At 40.6% G+C, this 24,223-nt stretch overlaps 2 protein-coding genes across 10 annotated transcripts in view; both read right to left on the bottom strand.

The window, feature by feature from the left end:
* The window catches only part of atp2b2 (ATPase plasma membrane Ca2+ transporting 2), a 107,468-nt gene extending 106,097 nt beyond the window's left edge, over window positions 1–1,371 (bottom strand). For 3 of the 6 annotated variants that reach the window (XM_042088993.1, XM_042088989.1, XM_042088990.1), the window contains exon 1: window positions 1,084–1,371. The gene's annotated coding sequence lies outside the window, so the exon portion shown is untranslated. The remainder of the gene's footprint in view (window positions 1–1,083) is intronic. The other 3 variants (XM_042088984.1, XM_042088981.1, XM_042088982.1) reach the window with 1 other exon arrangement.
* Window positions 1,372–3,766: 2,395 nt separating this feature from the next.
* Window positions 3,767–24,223, bottom strand: part of iars1 (isoleucyl-tRNA synthetase 1) — a 64,344-nt gene continuing 43,887 nt past the window's right edge. For all 4 annotated transcript variants that reach the window (XM_042088976.1, XM_042088979.1, XM_042088977.1 and 1 more), the window contains exons 24-34: window positions 22,299–22,401; window positions 21,763–21,846; window positions 15,376–15,550; window positions 14,253–14,365; window positions 13,438–13,533; window positions 11,887–12,063; window positions 11,401–11,521; window positions 10,957–11,082; window positions 7,682–7,825; window positions 7,346–7,498; window positions 3,767–4,357 (exon numbers count right to left, since the gene is read on the bottom strand). In XM_042088976.1, coding sequence (XP_041944910.1) covers window positions 4,275–4,357; window positions 7,346–7,498; window positions 7,682–7,825; window positions 10,957–11,082; window positions 11,401–11,521; window positions 11,887–12,063; window positions 13,438–13,533; window positions 14,253–14,365; window positions 15,376–15,550; window positions 21,763–21,846; window positions 22,299–22,401 — 1,375 coding nt within the window. In that variant the 3' untranslated portion in view covers window positions 3,767–4,274. The remainder of the gene's footprint in view (window positions 4,358–7,345; window positions 7,499–7,681; window positions 7,826–10,956; window positions 11,083–11,400; window positions 11,522–11,886; window positions 12,064–13,437; window positions 13,534–14,252; window positions 14,366–15,375; window positions 15,551–21,762; window positions 21,847–22,298; window positions 22,402–24,223) is intronic.

Genomic DNA, 24,223 nt, shown 5'->3' with positions numbered 1-24,223 from the left:
CCATATGACGATGAATCAATGTCCACAGCATCGACAATATATTGTTGTAGGCCACCAACAGAAAAGAGAAACATAATGGTGGGCAACAATAAAAACAAAAAAGACACATTAATCAATGACTTTGTCATCATTAAACCCAGGGGTACTAACCAGCTCACAGTTCTGCAGACTGTAGATTCCAAAGTGTTTCACAGAACATAATTTCTCTAAATAGCCTACTTAATCTGTAAAGCTGTCTGCAATATAGACTTGTAGTCTGGTCATAAACCAGTCTTTGTTTTGCCTGGGAATGTAAGGTTGTGAGGGCATGCATGCTCAGTGGCCTATTATTTACAGGAAAGATTGACATAGACTACTGCATTAAATCAATTTAAAGCAGCAGATGTTGGCTGACATTTTCCTGTCAGTAGGCCTTCAGTCAGAGCATATTCGACTACTTGTCAATTTCATCTATCCATGTTAAATATTTGTCACTTACAGAAAAGGAAAAGTCAGGTGTCTCAATTTTAGGGGCACTGACCGAGGGGGCACCAATGATAGGCTACAGCAGTTGTGTAGACTAAACTACTAGAAAGAAAATGCCTCATGCATGACCTATTCACGTCTGGATATCTAAGATATATTAGGCAGTAGCCTAGCCTATCACATCTCGGTACAATAAAAGAAATTTCAATGTAGACTGGGTTTACGACTGATCTGCATAGGCTACGAATAATTGTAAAAATAACCACATTTAGTCTTGTGCCGTTCTACATTGTTTAAAAAAAAATATCACAAGACTAGACTTCTGTTCGTTAGCCTATTAATTATGACATTTGCATTAGCTTTAACCTTTTAACGACACATCCTATCGGAGCAAAGCGATGCGTATGAGGTGAGCGACACATATCACGCCTTCAGACGTCGACATTAAGTCAAGACAGGACACGCTGCAGGCAATGAATGAGTCCCACCCTTAATCTCTCATTTTCGGACAACATGTGGGACAAAAACTGTTGCTGTTAAGCACATTTGGCTATAGAATTACACCAGTATACAGACGCTTATACAAGTGGTAAAAAGATAGATATAGCCTAAGCTTACCTCTGTTACAGTTACCTCTGTCGGAGACGCACTGACGAAGGGATGCTGTTGCTATGTGGCGCGTGCACACCTTCGCTGAGCCGCACACAGACAAGGAACATCCTTTTCTGGCGGGTTGGAGTTTAGGTTATTTCATCAAATATTAGCAGGCTTTAGTTTATGACCTACGTTCGACGCATTGTCTAAAGTTAGTAGGCTAGTCTACGGTGACAATAACCAAGAGAGTTTGTAAAATACCATTCACCTCCAGACCACCTCTAGCCACACAAGTTGGTCTCTAACTCTACATAGGAAGGCAGTTGCTTGAAACAGAACATGAGAGACCGAAGGGCGGGTAGGGTCAGAAATCCAAGTTGCACATGATGCCGATTTTTTCAGTTCCCAACCCCTCCCCACTCCACCCCCAAATTCTACACTGAATAGCCTAGGAAATAGCAATAGTGTGAGTTTACGAGTAGGCCTACATATGGTAGGCTACTCACAAACCAGACATTTGTCCAGCAGGATGTTTCTGTGATAGTGGTGCATCCTAACGTGTAGCCTAACATGTTCGTGCGTGCATAATGTATGTTAACGGAAACTCTGTCAAACAAACAGCAACACAAGTGAATCAAGCTCCGTAAATCGCGGCAATGCCTGTGCCAAGTTGCATTCTTACCTATTTTTCTTTTCCTATTTGCATGTGGTGGTCCTAAGAGCAACGTCCAGTGGGTAAAGGATTCTGTCAGAGAGGGCAAGGGGGCCTGAAAGTAGATTTAAGTAACTTAGATTTTTCCATTACGTACCACACATGCAGGGCCTGGGGGAAGCTGAAAAGGGAGCGCACACTGTGAGGTTTTCATTGACAAAGGCATAATGGTGTATTTAAACGTTTAAAGATGCAGCGTCTCATTTTCAATGATAAATGTTTATTTTTCTGTTGCTCCAATCATCAAGAATTGTACAGTCCTTGTTGAACTTATCTTAGAATAAAAACTAATAGAAACCAGTATTCATTCAGTGTAGGCTACATGTTAAACAGGATTCCTAAAGCATAATGGCACAAAACCCTATGGGAATACTATGACAGGTCTACTAAACCAGTAATAGCCTACATCATGCACCAGAGGAAACCATTTGGACTGTTTTACTTAGCAATGACTGTGTTTTAGTTTTAGGAACACTGACAGTAGCCTACAGATTAAGAATTCTGTAGTAGATAACCTAACAGTATCAACTTGAAAACAAGAGGTTTCATTACACAGCTCTATGCTGAACATTAATTGAGGTAGGAACCTGAGCTATGTTCTGATGTTCCCATTGCACTCACCCTTAGTAGCCCCACTTGCTAGTCTTACTCACTGAAGACCTTCTTGTTAGACAGTTAATTAAATCTGTTGGAGTCCAGAGGTAGAATCTCATCCTCAGTGGAAGCTCTCTGTGAACTTTCACCCTAAAATACTCCATGAATTAAAATCATACTGATCTGCAGCAAACACTCAAAAATATTATTCAAAACTGCCAGTTATGAATTTCAGGTTATGTTGGAGGTAACCCTGTGGACTAGTAAAGGTCTTAACTAGACTTTCAGTGATGACATTTGATCGATATCCAACATTCTTACAGAGACCAGGTGTGGCATTAGACTGAAACCACTTATTGGTCCACTCCACTTCACCCTTAATTACATGGACCTTATGTCTGTGAATGTGTGGAAGGCAACCCCTGAGTAGCCTATATAGCATGTTGGGACAACAGAGCTCAGGTTGCAGTTTGAATAATCGTACAGTATGTATCTGCATAGTGAAATTGTTTGAGTGCAATATGCTGACATTTAACTTTGAAAAGGGACTAGGATTTAACAGCAGCTCTAATATTCCTCCGAAAAATTGCTAAAGAACAGACATGGACATCATAAGCTGGGCACGTGTGTGTGTGTGTGAATCAGCAGATGGTTGGCTGGCTTAGGTTTTTCCCCGGCTGAGAATCTTCAGATGGTGAGGAGACACAGCGATAGTGTGAATGTATGAGTGTGTGTGTGTGTGCTAGTGCGGCACGAGCAGATGGAGTAAGGTGTGTTTAATATGCACAAGATGCAGTACAGGCCATCGTGGCATGGAAAGGCCAAGTCATTGCTATTCAAGGATGTTCCCTTCAAACAACGGACAGGCATCTTTGTTCAGTGTGACTGCAATGGCAGCAGGGAACGGAGCCTGACCTTTAGCAAGACTTTGGAGGTGAGGCAAAGCCAGACAGGCAGACAGCGAGCACCTTGAGTCTCAGCTGCAGGTATTAAATCATGTTTCTGGGACAATGATGAGGGACTGTCTGATATAGTGTGAGCTGATGGGTTTTTATTTATCTGCTAGACACCAAGGATGCACAAGTGCAAATATAGCAAGACTGGTGTCACCTCAGCAACAGCACCACCAACTGTAGAGTGGCACAAACTGCTGGGCAGAGCTTTCATGGAAACAGCAACTTACCAAAACAAAAACACAAGGGAATGGCAACAGATGCCCACTTACTAACTGGCTCACAGCAGGAGTAGATATTTTTCTTTCCAGGGGTTCTGGAGAGTCACTAGTCACATATAGGCTTCTTTATGCAAGCATGCTTGGCTGGTGCTTTCTTAACCAGAAACACAGGAAATGTATGCTATTTACAGAAACTAGTAAGGCAAATGCTGGTAAAAAAGCAATAATGATGGTTCAAAGTACTTTATTTGTTTGTCTCTAAAGTTAAATTCATCATGTTTTTAGGTTCATAGAGAAAGACCAATTTGAGAGTGTGCTTTGAAAGCAAAGAGTTCAATGAGGAAGCCTTTTATAGGGGAATACTTCTAGTCAATTCCTTTAAGTGGATCATGTACAGTAGACAACCTTCAACATTAGGCAACAAATAACACACATTATGTTGTAAAAGAGTATGTATGTTAATTTTTTACTTTTTCTGTTCTTAATTTTCCCCATGATTGACATTTCCCTTAAGTATATGGCACCTAAAAACAAAAAGTTCCACACCCACTAAGTAGATTCTCCATAGTCCTTCTGATTATTCCCTAAAGAAAGCCCAGAGTGGTGAACAGAATGGTGAACAGCCCTTTCTGACCTGATAAGAAAAGTAGAGACTTTCCACAACAAGAGAAGTTGTACAGTATTCTTAATATTGAAGGTGGACATGTCACTTCTTTGATGTAGGTTCCCTGATATTCAGGCTTCAGCAGTTGTGGGTCGCACCCAAACGAACAAAGTTTTCGTGTTCAGGGTCTTCAGAGGACATTGATCTGTGAACTCTGAAAGAAAAGATAATATTGAAGTCAATTAACCACAGAAATGTGTTAAGGAATGAAACGTTTTGGTTTACAAAGACAAGAGATGATGCTAAATGTCACATGAATCGAACTTTGGACGGACAGCAGCAATATCTGTAGGGTGTCAGGTTGCTGGGTAAAAAAAAAAAAAAGAGTGGGAAGTTGCACATCATTAGCTTTTTCTAGACAGGCGGGAAACGAAATAGGAGCGGATTTTATCAGTGAAAGTGTCCTTCACAGGTCTGACAGGATAAAGCGACACCGTGCCTTCACAGCCTACTTTTACTCCCACTCTGACCAGCCACAAACAAACATACATAATGTGCAGCCAGACAACCCCTTTGTCAATGCTTTTACAAGACCTGGGATACAATGGCTGGGACTCAGGTGACAGGATCTTAGCCATGTTTTTTTTTTTTTTTTAAATGTACTCTAAAATGGTCTGAGGGTGTCATGAGTGACACTAAGCTGGATCAACCCTCACATGGAACAGACAGGAATATAATAAAATACAGCTCTGGAAAATTATATAATAAACATCTAAACAAGTTTTGCTAACTAGCAAACTGTGGATCTTTCGTATAACATAGCCAATTAGTTGGCCTTAGTTGTAGAAAAACGTTCATATTTCAAGCGACAGAATTAAGCAGAGACTTGTCAAGCTTGCCAAACTTAGCTATACCGTCACAGGCAGTTCGGCCATGACTTTGTTTGATACTCCTGTTAGTAAATTGGAAAGAGCAAAAAATAGGAATGTAATGGTCTCCTAAATCCCTAATATGTAATGGTCTCCTAAATTCCTAATGTGTAAGCACTTTTCACCTCACCACGTCAATGCAGCACCATTGGTTTCCATTCAATCAAAGCGGTCTACTTTCCCCTAAAAGGGAGCGATTCCCGATTGTGTTGGTGCCCGATTGTGTCGGTCTAACATGGATGTTTAACATTCAACATCATTAAGGATGTTTATAGTCTTGTTTATGTCTTTTAATTTTATTCAACTTAATTCAAGATAACATCAAATTTGCAACAATAATGAAGGGTTAATGCCTTTGTTCGTATTTCTTCTTGACGAGATAAGGTAAACAAATTTCACTTTTAAACTAGAAAAGGTAATTCCGAGGAATTACCAGTGCATGAAAATGCAAAACATATGATGTAAAATATAGTGTTAAAACAGATAATGTAGAGATAGTTACAATGATTTTGCTTAGGTAGACAAGGTTGTTACAGTGTTAAATAAAGCTGTTTCTATGATGGTTGCTAGGGTAATCATGTTGGTTGCTATGGAAACTGACATAGATGCTTTATTTCAATGGTTGCTATGTTGGTTGTTGGGTAGGTGGTGGTTTAATATAGTTGGCTGGAGGCATAGTTGATGATAACTGCCAGTTGGAATGGCTGAATAGTTAAATAGTTGGATAGTTTAAATAGTTAAATTATTTAATAGTGATTTATTGTAGTGAGTACTTTATTTTGAAACAGTTGTAGGCAGAAGAAGAAGAAGAAGAAGAAGAAGAAGAAGAAGAAGAAGACTTCGGATAACAGAATTTTCATGCACTGTAATTATTAGGGGTGTGAGTGTCATGTAAAAGACGATACGATTCGCATCTAGATACATGGGCACGATTCGATACAAGAAAAGATGCATGTTCATAAAAAACGATTCAGAAAGATTTGATGCGATGCGATTCGATGCAGTTCATGAGAGAATGGAAAGAATTAAGAATGGAAAGCGTTCTTAAAGATTTTTTATCATTTGCTCAAGGTGCACATTAATTTTATATTATCAGTTATCATGGTCATGGTTGTCAATTAGGCAAAAAAATGAATATGATTATCTAAACTGAGGTTTGTTTCATATACTGTATTGAAATGAAAAAAGAATAGTCTACATTTCAGTCAAACACAGCAGCCAAATACAACATATTTTTTTTATAGACTTTATAGATTTTATAGAGTTATATCTGATTGTTTTCATGGAGCTGTAGCCTTGTTGAGGTAAGACAATACCGAAATAAAATAAAACAGTGCTTAAGACACTCTTGGCCTTTTCTCATATAGCCTACAAGAATAAAATAGGCCTACATATCAATGAACTCTCTGGGTTTATTTTGTTCCAACGGTAGACCTAATGCAGAAACCTATAATGCCACAAGTCTGAGTGAATATGAACAAAATAATTGGCTAATAATTTGTGCATCGTTTTAGCAAAGGCCAAATTATTATTTAACATTAAGGAAATCCCTTCATCAAACGTAAGGCTATACTCTAGACTATCGTTGCTGTTTAGTGTTTAATTTCGCGCTGGATTTTGAAAAACAAAAGAGTAAAAACTGTAAAACAAACGGCCGATTGTGAGTTGTCACGTGCTTAAGTTGCAGTAGATGTATGGGTAATGAGGTCATTTGACTACTTTGGGCAATGAATGTAGCCAAAAACGAACTGCATTACCCACAATTCCGTGCCACGTATAGTTTCAAAACCGGACGTGGTTTGAACGCGTTGCTTGGAACGTAAATGAGAGTCTGAGCGAGCAGAAAAGGTTGTGAACCGATTCGTAACAAGTAAATCGATATAACGACCGGTTCATTTCAGTTTTATTCCGATACGGGGCTTCACGTATCGATGTAGCCGTATCTTACACGTTAAAAACGGATACCGATACATATCGGTTAATCTTTACACCCCTAGTAATTATACTTCAGAATAAGGTCATCAGTAGGTGTAGAAGAACCTGCTAGTTTGGGTTGTTGAGGAGGATTACAATCTTGGGCTACTTCTCATTGGTGAGCATGTCTAGTGTACGAGAAGTCACATAAAGAGGATAAAATGACCATAAAAATCATAGATGTGCCAAGATTAACGACTGGGGCAAAGATGCCTGCTGCATGATTAACTGTGATTAGCTAATTGCATTTGCAAATTGCAATTTCGGTTATAAATTAATTAATTGTGCAGCCTTAATACCTTGTGAGAGGTCTTCATCCAGGTAGAGTTTGAGTCTTCGACTGCGGAGGCCAAATACCTTGCCAGTCTCTGTGAGGAGGCTGTTATACGTCAGGCCATTCTGGCCCACTGGGTTGGACAGCAGTAGAGTTCCCACATTCCCACTTTGGCATTCTACAGCACAGGGAGGCGAGGGAAGTCAGACAACTAACCAAAACGGCACCTTCTTCTACATGGGTCACGCACTTCAATAAGCTCATGTTTATTGCTCATTACACACATACACACTCTCTAAACCAGGAAGTGAACGCTTAGTTAAATTGAGTGAAAGGTGAGAGAATGACCAGGAGGACTTACCTGCAGGCTGAGCATTGACAAGTTGGAGGTTGACATAGGGACAGAGTAGGGTGTTAGAGCTGGGAGCTTCACTGGAGACTCCATTTGTAGATACATACAGAGTCTTCCCACTCAGTGCAAATAGATCACTTTTTCCAGTTAACTCTGGAAAAGAACACAAAAATACATCAGAAAAGGAACATATGGGCCCCAGCTGTGGCGCAACTGGCTGGGGCACCTGCACTGTACGCCGGCAAGCCAGGTTCGATTCCCGTCCCGTGGTCCTTTCCGGATCCCACCCCTGCTCTTTCTCCCATTCGCTTCTTGTCACTCTCCACTGTCCTATCAATAAAGGCATAAAAAAAAGGCCAGAAAAGGAACATATGGTCACATATAAGACAATGATAGATAACGATGGTTCTGTTTAGATGATTTACAACATTTACTGAGCAATACATTGACAAATGTACACACATATCGCAGTGGTGAGTCTAGGGTGAAGTAAGGTGGGCCATTACCAGTGATGGGCAGTAACGCGTTAAAAGTAGCGCGTTACTGTAATCCCATTACTTTTTTCAAATAACTAGTAAAGTAAGGGATTACAATTGCAAAAACAGTAATGAGATTACTTTTACTTTCCTGCAAGCAGCCTGCGTTACTAAACCGTGATTTGGCCATAGACAGTAAAAGAATTTGGGATTTTGCTGTATGGATTTTGCTTTGTGAGACTAACTCGTGACAATGACGTAACCCCAAAGCTGCGCGACATAGATGTAAACAACAGACACACGTGTGCAAGACATGGAGTGCGGGAGAGAGCGCGAACATGGAGCATTTAATTCATTGCAGTTCAGACATTACGAAAAGCCCTTAGCAAGCCGGCACAGAAATGTGAAACTCATTGAGACACCCCCAGATCCCGACATGACTGCTGCAGCAACAGGTGAAAATAGACTTACGTCGCCGGTTCCCTGTAGCCTACTGGGCCGCCCCGTTATAAAAGGAGCCAGGGCATTATAATATTTTGGCTGCATTCACTGTGATTTGGAAAAAGGGCACACATATATTGGGGTCTTTGCCTTTTTGTAATGGGTCTGGTGAGTGTTGAAGTCTTCAATAATTAGTTTCCCTTAAACTAAGCATTTACATGAAGCACAGTAGCCTATGCCGATTGAAACACATTCCACTCAGATAACGATCACTTTTAATTGAAATCAGAAAATGTCTAGCTAGCTGTTTATACCAACTTAATATCATCATCACTATTGCTAATATTGTGCTAAATGTGGAGTTTGTGGACTAGCCATAGGCTTATATTTGAATGGAGCTGATCATTATGAGAGTTGTGTAGACACTCTTAAAGTGACAGCGCACCATTTATAAATTAGTTAAACTGCATCAAATTAGTAGTATTTCTTAAGAAATATTTTAAACTAAAATGACTGTCATTATTATCATTTAAATAATATATATTACAATATAATTTTATTTGTGCTTTGGGCACCAAAACAGCCAGCAGCGGCACTGCACACACACAGTTCAAAAAAGCCTAAATGTGGCATGCAACAGCATTTTCTGTTTTGGTACATTACTCCTCTCTGCACTGCAACTGTTAAAAGATGTAAATGTTAATAGAGGTTTTAATTATTTTATTGCTGTATTTTATTTACATCTATTCGAATGAAGGAGTATACACACCAAAAAGTTAAGATTGAAACTAATAAAACCAAGTTTTAAAAAAGCGTATTCAGGTTGTGTATAGCTAGTGTGTTTTTGAAAAGTAACTAAGTAAAGTAATTAGTAAAGTAACTAATTACTTTTGAAAATAAGTAATCAGTAAAGTAACTGGATTACTTTCTTGGATAAGTAATCAGTAACTAATTACTTTTTCCAAGTAACTTGACCAACACTGGCCATTACATTAATGTGTCAAACAACCATAGCCTACGTGACAAGACTCCCCTTTTAAATTGCACAGTTACATCTAATACAAAACAAATGCTTCATACGTTAATTCAGAGGACCTACACCACTGCACATTTCTCAGATGTCATCCTACGGTTGAGTGACATTCGAATGAGTTGTCGTCGAATGGTCATATTCAAATTGGCAGTGGTCTCTCAATTTTGAATATGACTGTCCATTCATTCAAATGCCACTCAGCAACTGTAGAAGGACATCAGAAAATGTGCAGTGGTCTCTTATTTTTTTCCAGAGCTGTTCATTTGCTTCCTACCACACGGAACTTGAGAAATTGGCACTGTATCACGAGTCGTCTTTACTGTGTGTGCCTAGGCTATGTGTAGGAGGGAAGGAGAGAGCAAAAGCTAGGCCTGTCACCAGCAGCCTGCACATTTGAAATGTCTTGGGGCTATACAACCTCAACACTGACTGTATCTTTTATTGAAATAGGCTATTTTGAAGAGTAGTTTATAAAACATAATAATAATCTCTAGACCTACCTGTTGTTGTTTCATAACTCGTTCCCTGTCCTTCCTAAGCAACTGGGGTTATGACGCATCAATTTTTAGACACAAGAAGATGAACTGACTCGAGATGGGGAATCATTTGAGAGAAGCCGCTCTTCCACACTCGCTCTCTTCATTCACCCCCCCCCCCCCCCCCCCCCTCCTCTCTCTTGGCAGGTCCAGAAGACCCACTGAAAAACTGACTGTTGGGGCCAAAGAGGCAGGGGGATGGAGGTGAAGGGAGGGAATTGTACAACACCTGCACCAACACACCTACGCTTTCACATGCACATGGCAAGGCCTAGGCAAGGCCTAGGCAAGGGCATTTTGATCACACATATTCAACTCAGTAAATTCCTCAATTGACCTGTCCTGCAAAAAATACATCCTTCAAGCTACAAAACTGGACAGGCCAAATAGACAAAGTCGATTTACCCCAAATTCTACTGAACCTCTTTCAAGCTTCTCCCCTCACAAATACGAACACTCACGTTTTTCTAAAAGTGGCATGAACATCAAACAGATACCATCCTTTGGGCAAGTGAATAATTTCAGTGAAGCTAAAAATAACCTATCAAATGGTTCCACCGGGAATGCTACAAATACAAGCAGACTGTATTTCAGATCAGACCAGACTGTAACTGTAAACGGAGAGTGTGACTGAGTTCAAATACACACTATGATATGTTCAGTACACAACGTATACACACAACAAACTCAGGAAAGGATTCACCCAAGCTGACAGCCTAAATTTTCTGTTAGTCAGTGTTCGTGGCACTTTGTCAATATATAGTTCATGATTTTACATATTAAAACTGGCTGGCTTACCATTTTTCCCATTGAAAACTGCAAGTGAGGAGTTCTGCTGCCCAAAAATGCTCTGGCACACCACTTTAAGTTTTTCCACATTAAGCTTGTTGTCTCCTTTGGGATTCTCCAGAAGTCCAACACCCTCTAGATATGATAAGATCAAAGAAGTCTATTGGACTGGGATTTGTGTTTTGATGTTAAAAAAAACAGTTAAACAACAGTTAAAAAGTAGTTATTATGCCTATATGATAATGTTCACAGTAAAGATGGATTTTTTTAAATCAAATTCTGTACATCAGCAATACATTGTATGTTTAACAGACAATTTCTCCTGCCATTAACCTTATAGATAGCTGAAGCATCGGAAAGACATATTACTACAATAGCAACTCCAGACATAACCAATTAAACCAGTTGTTTGGGGTTAAACGTTTTGGTTCCAGTCTTAAGTATACACAGTACCCTGCTCCTTGTTGCCAAGATGAAGTCTGAGGTTGACATAGGCGCAGGCTGGGCCATTTAGAGGGGCTTTTGAAGCTGCAGCTCCCTTCACAATGGTCAGATCCAGGTCTGCACCCTTCAGCTAATATGATACAAACAAAACAATACAGTGAGCAAAGAAGTCATGTTTGTTTCCATATTAGTGAATTAGGTAGACTGTACTGTTGACAATTCTGTATATTCATTGACTTATGCCATTCTTCCATTATATTTAACCAACACAAAGAGTTGACACCTAAAGGTTTGTTTATAAAATCACTCAAGCATAACAACATAATGTTATTTCTACTTCTTCTGCTTAGATGCATGGCATATCAAAACAAGAAACAGAAATTGAAGCGCATTGCCTTAGACAGTGTAATGTTACCCATTCTTAAAATGATTACTGATTACTATTAACATGTTATCCTCAATAAGAACATCTGTGCAGGTAGGACTGAGCATTACTTGAGTTTTCTCCTGAATGATGACACTGGCCGTGTTGGGCACAGGGTAGGGTTTGAGTGGAGCCTTAGTCGTGGCCAGGATGAAGTCTGTGTGTGCCTGGATAACTTTGTCCAGGTACTCCCCTGCAGGCTGGCAGCTGTAGTACACTGTGATTTCATCAGAGGGAACCAGGTGGCCCTAGGAAATTAATTACTCAAAATCAATATATTACATTACAACAAACTTGTGCATGAGTGTTACACATTCAATGGGGTTTTAAAAAAATGGTACTGCACTGTCCCCAGATATTTTCTTGACATACCACTGTGCTGTGCTCTCATTCATAAAGCAAGCAGTGCTGCAGAGACAAACTGTTACAGAAACAGCATGTGGTGTAGCTGGCTCTGGACTGAGAGCAGATTAGACATTCAAGGCAGGTTGACAAGATGGCACTCATCTGATCATCAAGTTCTAATTTTCTCCTCCTGGCTCCTTCAACATTCTCAACCCCCAACTTCCCATCTCCCATGTTTGAGGTGGATATAGCTCTGTCTCGATGTCCTTAATCCACCAAACCAGCAATTACGGTCCAGTTCAACGCAGAGACAGAGAATGTAGTCTCACTCATTTCACTCACTCTCTCTCTCACACACACACACACACACACGCAGAAGCATGCATACACACATCCACACATTTGTGCGCACATACATACACAGACACAACACAACGCACAAACACACATATATAACTTGGCTTAATTAGTGTAGGACTCCTTGTATTGCTTTTCTGCACATTCCATGTAGCAACCCCCCACCCCAAGGCCAATCCTCATCCTCCAAGGGTTAACCTCATTCCTCACCTTTCCATATTTATCTGAGGCCCCTCAGGAGTCAATGCCCCCTGGTTACCTGTCCTGTACTCATCACAGGACATGTCTGAAAAAAATAAATAAACCTAATTCCCTGCTATGGAAAAATTCCGGCAGATTTTAGATTTTTCAATAACAACAGGAATTCAACCCTGGCAGGCAGCCAATGCTGCCGTATTCACTCCCTTATTCCCGAGCCCCTTTCTTCAGCAACACAGTCCCCAGCAACAGCTACGGGACAGAAAAATGTTTGTTTATTAAGAGGACGAAAGGAAGGAAATCTGTCATGCTTCACATTACTAAAACAACACTTCAAAGCTGTGTTCGTTCTTCAAGTGAGCTCTCAGTGGTAAGCCCAGAGCTGTTTACTCAAAGACCAAGATTTTGAAACTGTCCACACCAGCTAAATAGTACAGAAACTTTTTGCTTGGAACCATGGATCGGGAATTAGCTCTACACACCCATATTTATGATGACTCCATATACAAACCCCGAGTGAAACAATTTCAATCTATGGCAGAGATGGGACAATGGGAAGAAGGTGTATTTTAAACTATGTAAAGCTTGTGTGTTGTGCCAAATATTGCTCCAATGAAGATGTCGATCAATCTTTGTTTGAATTACAGCATTTAACCAATAGAGGTGTAACAGTCAACAACCGCTATTGATATTCTGTAGCACAGGCCAAAGCAGCTGCTCACCTTTTTGCGTAATTTTTGAATGCGGTTGATGACCTCACGGGCAACACCTTCATCCACCATGGACTGGTCTGGTGTAACATCGAGCAGAACCAGCACCTGAAGTGACACATATTCACACAAACACACAATCAGAAGAATACGCAACAAAAAAAACATGAAAAAGAATTTGATCTGACATCTTTGTCAGTGGTAGGCATGTTTTACTATACAGTTAGTGTTACCATTCATTAGGATACTTATGCACTTTAACATTTGCCTCTTCAATGGCACATTGAAGCTTATCATTAGATTCTGCCATCATGTAGTGGCTAGGCAGGATACCTTAATCAAGAGGTACTAGAATGTTATGAGAAATGCTGATTAGAGGAGATATGTAGAGATTTCAGACGTCTGTTTCAGTAAAGATTATTAAACATCCTATCAACGTTCAAGTAGGGTAAATCTACAGCGTGACTGAGCTAGAGACACTTTCTGTGTGACTTATGAATTCCTAACTGGGCTCCATTATAGCTTTTCATTAAAGGCAGGCTCTGCTCCTGACAACACGGCTTCTTCTATGGAGCACTAGGGCAAGAGCAAGAGCAAGACGAGAGCAAGACAACATGATGAATCTCTCTACCATACCTGTAAACTGCAAAGAGGATTTTACAAGAGCTTTGTCCGACTGTAAGTACTGACTTGAGGACTTTAAACGTATCCTTTTTAGGAGTAAGAGCAATGGCTGGCTAGAGACTAGATACTGTATATCCAAAAGAAAGCGTCAAGTTCAGCCAATCGGCCCTTGTTGATATCGGAGTGGTTGTCAAGGCCAGTACCTGAGCATCGGAGTGGGCCTCATACTGAGTTGATGAACCAGACGTCTGATCAAAAGTGTACATCAAACGCAGATCCTCCTCATGGAGTTCATGTCCATCCACCACGATGGAACCTGACAAGGCACAAGCACTAAATATGAGCTGTTGAAAGCTACTACCATTAGAGATACTTGGATACAAAGCATGAGTTATGATGCTGTTTATGTAGTTTGTTTCTTATCAAACAAAGCCGTATCTGATGTTCCAGATTTCCATGCTGATTGTGTGTAAAAAGCATGAAATACATCTAAAATGGCCATGTTGGGTGGAACATTGTTATCAGACTGATTGCGCCTTATATGCCTGATTTCCACACTCCGTTCCTCCTCTTCTTTCCTCTAGGGCAGGCAGTTTGTTCTCACGTGTAAAGCTACCACTCATTAAAACCTACCACCCACCTCATAAGACGGATTGGTTGCAGCTAACTGGCAAGACAGCCACCTACACACACTTGCTGAAGGAGGGGGGTGAATTGGGGGGGGGTCAAAAGTCAGGAAGCGGAGTTTCCAACATGTTTCAACCCTGTAGCTCTACCCTTTGGTCCACTAGGATTAAATATGAAGACAGAACTGAATTCAATACCAGCACCTCCAGCTATGTTGAAAAGGAACCAAATGTAAGCTCCATCAAAGGGTTGTGGCTGTCGGACATTCTTTAGATGTTTTTTTTTTTATCTACTCCAGACGCTGATGTGTCACACATGAAGCAGAATAATTTATGAATATGAGACGTCATGATGACTGACAGGCCCAATGCAGCAACCCTTATGTATTCAAGCATGAATCGCTGCGTTTTCCTGATTTATTCAAGAGATAATGAAAGGGCTCTTTCCTTTCTTGCCAAATGCCTACAATGTTATACATAATGAGTGCAGGAACACAGCCATTTACACTACATATTAGCAGACTAAAAGTATACAAAGACTGCTACTGTAGGATTGTAGTGGGTATCTGTATGTGTGCAGCTTTGTATGGAAGGATGCCTAGGTGTCTAATAACGATCACAATTTCACCACAAGGCCTTGCTCTGCAGTCATGCTTGGCATAAAGTGCATAAGTGGCTTGTAGGTGTGCAGAATGCTCACCAGACTTCTGGAACGCCTCCAGCTGCTCACTCTTCAGCTCCTTGATGGAGGCAGTGACCGCCTTGAAGGCTCCCTTTAGACGCTTGCCCAGCACCATGTGATCAGGTTCCGCCCTCAGACGGATGCCATATTTGTCTTTGTCAGTGGACAGAGTAAGCTGGCGCACATTCAGCTCCTGGAGAGGGTGAGGGAGAGACCGGTAAGGGATGAATATGGAAACAAAGACATAAGACAGTTGAGAGGAAAACAGAGAAATAGTTGTGTTTAAATGAAAGTGTCCGTATACAAACTAACTGAAATGACAGCACGTGTATATTCTAACAGTACGTCTGCCTCATTAAGACCATGGCAGCACCCTGCTTTACCAGGGTGAACGTCTGGGACGCTAGAGAAGACCAGAGAGCTACAGAAATATGAAAGTCAGGGAGATAGGTCATTCACTAAGGAGCAGTAGCGCTCATAGGCAACCCTAAAAGCTCTTTCCATAACATAGCAAAATGAAAAAAAAAAAAAGGCTGAAGGCAACCACAGCCGTGCCATGCCGTGGCCCACTGGTTAGCGCTTCGGACTTGTAACCGGAGGGTTGCCGGTTCGAACCCTGACCAGTAGGCACGGCTAAAGTGCCCTTGAGCAAGGCACCTAACCCCTCACTGCTCCCTGAGCGCCGCTGTTATTGAAGGCGCCGGGATTAGTGTGTGCTTCACCTCACTGTGTGTTCACTGTGTGCTGAGTGTGTTTCACTAATTCACGGATTGGGATAAATGCAGAGACCAAATTTCCCTCACGGGATCAAAAGAGTATATATACTTATGCTGCTAAATGGGAAAACGAGAAAACAACTGGAACAACACGCAAATATATAGATGAATATACTATATAGATGTTAAGGTATGAAATAAGTAATGCAAAGAATACAAGATATGCTGATCTCAATATCTGATACATCAATGGAAGAGACAGCAGGGCCTACATATCTAGAGAAGTAAAAACTGCAGCCGGATACTATTGCTGCCGTCTGGTCAGGTCAAACGGAAATGAATCTCTCTGACAAGACCAGTGTCCACAGCTGTAACTCCATCTACTTTAGTTTTTTAATCTAGAACAAGTGTCAGACCCAGATCAGAATAAAACAAACAAACACACCTAACAGTGAGACTCACAGTCAGGACAGACAGGTGGCAATTTAATAACCCTTTACCATCCACTTCTCTGGCCTCCGTAAGAGAAATAAAAAATATAATAACACATGTCTAAGCGCACATTAAGGCTGGAGGAATCTCTGACAGTTGTCCTCAGGTTAACCTAGTTCTGCTATGATTGGCTGGCTACAGGTAACAGAATGTCTGTGCAGTGTGAAAAGCTATTCCTTTCTGTAACAGGATAGGTGCTTCTGGGTCTAAACTGCAAAGATAAGGTGATTTATTTTTCTTTTTTTAAATAATGCAAAACGGGGCTAGGTTAGAAATGTACAGGGTAAAGTCTGTGACTCAAACAAGTATGTGCAATACAATAGTTAACTGTTTAAAATATGTTATATAAATGTAAATGTGGCTTAGATAATTAGTGAATATTACACTATAAAATATCATAGTATTGTCCAGCATTTGTGACATACTGTGTGAAAATGTATGTGCACTTGCATGGAGTTGTGTGCTTTTGTGCTTTTAAGGCTGAGCGGAATACATGTTTTGTGGTCGATCAATCCCTGGTGCAGCAGCATGATGTTGCAGACCTCTCTCACACAGCATTGCCACAAAATTGCCCGTGTCAGGCACAGCAAAGGGGGCGCTAAATTTAGGTCTGCACCACGGCCTTCCCATCAATCAGGCTACCCTGACAGAGAGGTGGGGGGTGAAGGACAGGCTGAATGACCAGATGCAGTGGTGCCTTCTACAAGTGGAATGTACATTTAAACACTTCCATGGCATCTTCCATGTGCCGTTTTAGCAGGTTCAGTCCTACAACAGAACTAAAATGTAACTTATTTAATTACTAGAATATTGTGTAAAATGGCATTCAAATACAACTGAGAAGGCTGACCTACACTGAACAATGTTTTTAATTATATTCTTCTTAAAAGTATGACGCAGACTATACCTGAAGACTACTTTCTACATACCATACCAAATCAGAAAAAGTTGGGACGTTGTGTAAAATGCAAATAAAAACAGAATGTAATAATCTGCTGTAAAATAAAAACAGAATGTAATAATAAACTCCTAGTTGCAAAAAGGACACAGACAACATACTGTATCAAATGATGAAAATGACAAATTTGACTATTTCATGGAAAATATATGTCAATTTTGAATTTGAATTGAGGAAAACCTCTGATAAGAATTGTCTATGAGCACAGTTTGATACTCAATTCAGAAATGCTAGTCTAAACTTTACCATGCAACAGCCAAAATTGTATTTAGACACGATACAGAAATAACGCCATCTTAAGTTTGAGCTAAGCTTGTTTAAAATGGACTGAGGTAATGACGAAAAAGGTCCTGTGGTTAGATCAATCAAAGTTTGCAATTCATTTTGGAAATCATGGACTCATTTGGGCTAAAGAGGAGAGGGGCTATCGAACCTAACTTGTTTTAGTGCTCAGTTTGAAACCCAATATCTATGACAGTGTGGGGGTGCATTAGTGCCTACAGCATAGGCATCTTGCACATCTGGCAAGGCACAATCAATTCCGAATGATGTATACACTGTACAGGTTTTTTGAGAAACACATACTGCCACACAGGCAATGTGTTTTCCAGGGAAGACCCTGAATATTTCAAGAAAACAATGCCAAAATGCAGTCCAGGCCTGTCAAATTATGCTGGAATGAAAAACATGACTAAGAATACCCCATACTGTTGAGCAACTAAAATTCTATATCAGGCAGGAATGGGACGACATTTCAATCTAAAAACTCTAGCAACTGGTCTCCTTAGTTCCTAAACATTTACAAAATTTTGTTAAATGAAGAGGTGAAGCAGCACAGTGGTAAAAATTCCCTGTCCCAACTTATTTTGAAACATGTTGCTGACATAAAATTCAATGTCATCATATATTTTCCATGATATAGTCAAAATATTCATTTTCAACAATTAATATGTTGTCTATGTCCTTTTTGCTGCTTAATATGGGTTTACGAGATCATCACATTTTGGTTTTATTTGCATTTTACACAAGAAGATCTGCACCTCTACAGTTCTCGTGTACACATGGAACTGCCATGTTAAGATATTGATTTACAAAAACATATTGGCATTTTGTGGTAGGTTGTCTTTAACCTTATGAATTAAATATTCTGCCAAGATGAGGATTAGGCAAAGCAACATTATAGTTACCAAAGAAGAACCTAGAATGGTGTTGTTGCATTAAAGGCTTAAGACCACTCTCAAGTGTGGTGGCAAGTGCAGACATTTTGTCATTCGCAAAAGCATGTTAATGAACTCCATAAATCTAGTGAGATTCTGTCATCAACAATAAAGACAAGGAAAAATATCTCCAGGTATCAAGAATCTAGCACGCAACCTGAGCTAACGTTACTTCCTTGCTGAAAACTTTTCAATGTTCTAGCTGGTCATACCAGCTAAAACCAAAGATTTTAGAGCAGAGTGTTCTCTGGCTAAAACTAGCTAACATTAAGCGGTTTTCTAGTTTTTCAGCAGCAGTTTTTAAGCAGAACATACAATGATGCTTGACACTGCAATGATGCTGCAAAACAGCAATACACATGCATTGTCACAGCAATGTTATGAGGTTATGTAGTTTGCATTAAAACTCTTTTGTATTGTAGTATTGTAGTTTGCTTTAATTAAAAAAAAAAAAAAAAAAAAAAAAAAAAAAAAAGACATTTGGGGGCACTGTGGCGCAGTAGGCTACAGCGCCCGTACCATATACAGGTCCGTACCATATACAGGTCCGAGTGCCCACGGGAACCCAGGTTCGAATCTGACCTGCGGTCATTTCCCGATCCCACCCCATCTCTCTCTCCCACTTGCTCCAAATAAAAGCAAAGAAGCCCCCAAAAATATACTTTAAAAAAAAAAAAAGAAAAAAAAAAGACATTTAGTGTTAAGGACCTACTGCAGTTTACGTTAACTATGGATGATGCACAAAAACTCCATTATCAATCAATATTTCAGCAATTTCCAAGCCAGTTGGGGAGAGAGATGGGGTGGGATCGGGAAATGATGGGAAATAGGTTGGACCCGAACCCCAGTCCTCGGTCCCCATGGGCACTTGGACCCGAAAATGGTATGGACACTCTAGCCACATATATCACGTCCCCCTAAATCATCATTTCTAACTTAGAAGTGACCAAAATACAGATGAACAGGGGCACTGTGGCGCAACTGGCTACAGAGCCCGCACCACAGGGACCTGGGTTCTAGTCCAACCCGAGTCATCCCAATCCCACCCCATCTCTCTCTTCCACTCACTTCCTGTTAGTCTCTCTCTATCAAAATAAAAGGCAAAAAGCCCCAAAATATATATTTAAAAGAAAAATGCAGATGGACAACCTGAGAGCCTGAACTGAAATGAGATGGATAAGAAATAAGACTGTTTTGAAATTAATAGTCAAGAGGTCATATTGTTATAGTCTTCGAACTTGAGGACGGATTTTGCATTTGTACTCCTCTACCTACAAGTCCAGTTGATGGACTTGTGAACTGCACTAAATTATTTCAATACCCTGTAGAGATGAAAAAACAAAAACATTAGAGGATAAAAAATGTTTACGTATGGGAGGCATGGCCAAGGTTGAAAGTCGAGCTTGCAATTTCTCATGCAATAAAGAGGGGCTGATAAGGCTGAGTTACACTGACAGAGATAAAGTTGTTTATGTCCCAAGGTGTTTACTACAGCCAGATATATAATGGGGTGGAATTACTGTAATTTAAAATCATCAAGGCTGTCCTTGCTTTACTTTAACACAGTGGCTCAAAAGTCTCTAAAAGATCATCTTCCTGAATATAGTTATAGCTGTAACACAGCAACATTGGATCAGGCCAGATGTGTTCTGAAAAAAACATGTAGATGATACATGGGCACACAATGATGTCAGACCCAAATGCAAGCCATCACTGTCCATCATCTCTTAAATCATGAAGTCTTATGACCTTTTAAAATGTGGTTCTCCCTTTACAAATGAAGACCGTAGCATTTATACGAAGGCTGTCGTCTTAACTCATTGAATGCCAAGCTGTTTTCGGGAGCTTTGTGCCAGCAATCTAGACCATTGTTGATGATTTTTGTACAGCCACAGCATATTCTGTGTTATAGCTATGAACACATACAATGGCTCGTTTAAAAGGTGAGACTTTAAGCTCTCAGTGGGTGCAAACCGTGTATTTCTACACGCCTCTGTTCCTGAGAAATCCCACGCTAAACAGTGGCTAGTTTTCATCAAAATCCCTGTTTTTTTTCTAGAAATGGAGATATTGCATCTTTTATGAGTCACCATCACCGACATATTCGGCACTCTGGCAAGGGCGTGCCCTCTTGCAAGCGCGACTTGGCCTACCACCCACTCCGCTAGGCCCGGCTCGTGGTGGAGATGGAACTCCCTCCTCAGCACGGTGTTCAGTCACTCCTTGCAATGTTTTTGACCTGTCGTGGTCAGAGTCATCTTGTCTTAGTAGAAAGGTGGACTCATCCAGCGTTGTCTGGCGAAAACACACCTGCTGCAATATCTTTTTCTTCGACTTTTTCATTTCTCCCTTTAGCACCTGAGAAGTGTTGCCTGCAAAGTTTCTGGGAAGAGATCTAACGAGACCTGCCACCTAGTGATAAACCCACGAAAATAAATTACCTGATTTTGACCTGGCGTGCATGTCACTGATAGGCTAATCAGTGACTGATTCGAAACAAAGCGGCAACCATCAAAAGCCGAGTTAAGATCAAACGTCCAGATAAAATGTCCAGATCTTGCGGTTTCATGAGTTTTCGATCGTCATATATTTCATTTCCATTCATCACAGAGTTCCCAAAATCACATATAAGGTGTTTTAGAGTGTCTAGTTTCGTAGTTAAAAAAAAAAGCTAAAAACGTAATATTACGTTTTTGGCACTCAATGAGTTAATAACTGATATACTACTAATCTAGTAATACAGCAAATCAATGTTGTATGACTATTGGACATTAATGTTGCTGTCTAAGGTTGCTTGCACAGGTCTCCCCATTGGAGAATAACCAAGACTCCAAGAACACAGACTTTAAAAGGGTGGCAGAAAAAGGGGGGGCGGGGGGGTATGACAGAGCGAGTGAGTGAGAGAGAGAGAGCCAAGCAACTGATATAACCAAGGGGAGAGAGTGGAAGTGGAGGAGACGGGGTTGAGTACAGAATCAGTAACGGGGAAGTTCCACACAGATGGGCAGAGCAGCAGGCTCACCTCTAGAATGTACTTCTGTAGGGACTGGATATCCTGCAGAGCTTCAGAGTCCTGGTGGATCACCACCACCTCCTTCAGGGGATACTAAAAATACAACCCAAAACATCAAGTCTCCTCACAAAACACAAACTCACACACACACCAACATTCAGAAGAGAGAGATGTATATGGGTAGTGTGTGCGCGTGTGTGTGTGTGTGTGTGTGTGTGTGTGTGTGTGTGTGTGTTCATCTCTATTTGTATGCCACCTTATATAAATACCCTCTACCAAGAAACTGGTTACAAAAGCAGTGAGACGCAACATGGCACTGTGACTCAGACCAATGTGGGATAAAAATGAAAGATTCATGGCCAAATAGAAGAAGCATAAATAAATAACTGTGTGCCAGATGTTTGGGAGAAATAATAAGACATGGTGGGGCTGCCGCCTCCCTCTCTTGACAGCTCCGAGAAAGGATGCCATCTTCCTCTGCACATTTTTCAAAACAGGGATTTTTATGAAACTCCTCAAAGCAAAGACGACGGCAGCAGCCGAACCTTCACAGGCATGGTCTTCCTGTCCCGGATGACTCGGCCCAGCTCAATGACAGACTGCATCTGGGACACGGCGCTCTCAATGCGCTTGTCAATCAATGACTCCCTGCATTAGAGGACAGTCAGAGAGAGAGGCGCAGAAAGTGGGCAAAGGGAGAATGTTAGTCAGACAGTGGAGGGAGAGTGCTTCACATATTAGGCAGTTAGACACTGAAGAGTTGAGTCGGTGGGTCCTCTTTAAACTTCCCACTGCAAAAAAGCTGCTGTTAACTCATGGCAACCAAGGGAACAGCACATGATATTTTTACATGACCCATTTCCTATTAAGCAGAGTGTCTCCCCTCCCCTCTCTTTACATTTCATTTGTCCTCTATGACCAAATGTACAATGCATGAGCTCTTTCAACCTCCGCAGTTGGATCATTTTAAAATAGTTAATGTATCAAAAATGTAGCAAAAATACATGTTATTTTAAATGAGCTGCATCTTTTTTAGAGACTTGACAGATGCATTACTGTTAATGAGACTCGATTGTCACTAAAGGTCATCAAGGTCGGCACCACACACACGACTGGCTACTCAATGTCCCGTGAGATGTAAGGTACTGCTGTCAGAATGCCCAGACAGGAGGGCACAGGAGACATGAGGACATTTAGGGGCAATTGAGAGAATGTGCCTCTAGAACAGCATACTAACTAGATGGTATTCACTTTAAACCATTTATTACACGACTTCAGAAGGCTGCAAAAAGTTCCATAGACTTAAATGGGCCTTCCCAACATTCAGAGGTCCGATTTAAGGTCCGATTTAAAAAGTCAGGCATCAAGTAATGCGTTGCTACGCTACTCCTGAACATTCAAGAACATCATTTGCGTGAAGAACTTTTTTTTTTTCTCAGCGGAAACCACGAATGGTAACAACATCAAAAGGCATTGAGTTAAGTTCCTTGTTGCATTTTCATTCATATTTATTCATTTTCATTCAAAAAGAATGGCAAATAATTCAAAATTGCATCACATTATTTTCATGTTCAGCAAAGTTTAATATTGAATTGACATGCCTAAGTACCCTGGAAATCCAGAGATTTCGCGCGGGCACAATTTAATATGCTCAGAGAGTCACTCTGGTGATGAGTAAAGATGCTCATTAACTATGCCCATGGAGCAGGGCTGCACCAATCACATCAGTGTATCTGATATAAGCGGGCCAGAGGTGAGCTAAACAGATGACGACTGCACTGCAACGTCGAAGTCCAGAATCAGTCAGTAAACATTGGTCTTAGTGTTATCCAATTGCATGCCATGATATTTTCAAATGCATGCTTGGTGCCGCCCCTCGAGTTGGGCCATCTTTCGGATTTGGGTCTGGATTTCCAAGCTAATGCCTAAGGGCTGTTCTGCAAAAATGGGGTCCAGAGTGTTTGGTGTGAATCTGGTCAGGACTACCACAGTGAATGCACTAGTACCAACAGCGAAGCACGTACAGTGCCTATAAAAGGTATTCACGCCCCTTGCATATTTCCCCTTTTATTGCTTTAATATATGGATTTGTCAATTTAATTTGACCTTTTTTTACAATAATTTACAAAAATCCCATCTTTAATCTCATCTTAAATAAAAAAAATATATAATGCAAAATAAGTGATTGCAGATAAAAAAACTATTCCATCTCAGCATACAGTGTATTTCAGTAAGTAATGAAGAGTATGTCAACACCATTTTATGCTAAGCCAAAACTCGATAGCTGAAATGCCATTCTTTGCATGCACATTAGACTGCATCGTATTGCATGAACTCTCTCTGAGGTTAACCATACCCTATTACCTCAAATTTATTTTCTTAATAATCCTTCACTCTCCCTCAAGCTGCATTTCTTCAGTGAGACCCAGTCACATTTTTTTTTTTTTTTTTTACTACAGCTAGAAAGTGA

This window comes from Alosa sapidissima, chromosome 4, assembly GCF_018492685.1.
Source record: "Alosa sapidissima isolate fAloSap1 chromosome 4, fAloSap1.pri, whole genome shotgun sequence".
NCBI classification, from domain to species: domain Eukaryota; kingdom Metazoa; phylum Chordata; class Actinopteri; order Clupeiformes; family Clupeidae; genus Alosa; species Alosa sapidissima.
This window is presented reverse-complemented; position numbering and strand designations above follow the sequence as displayed.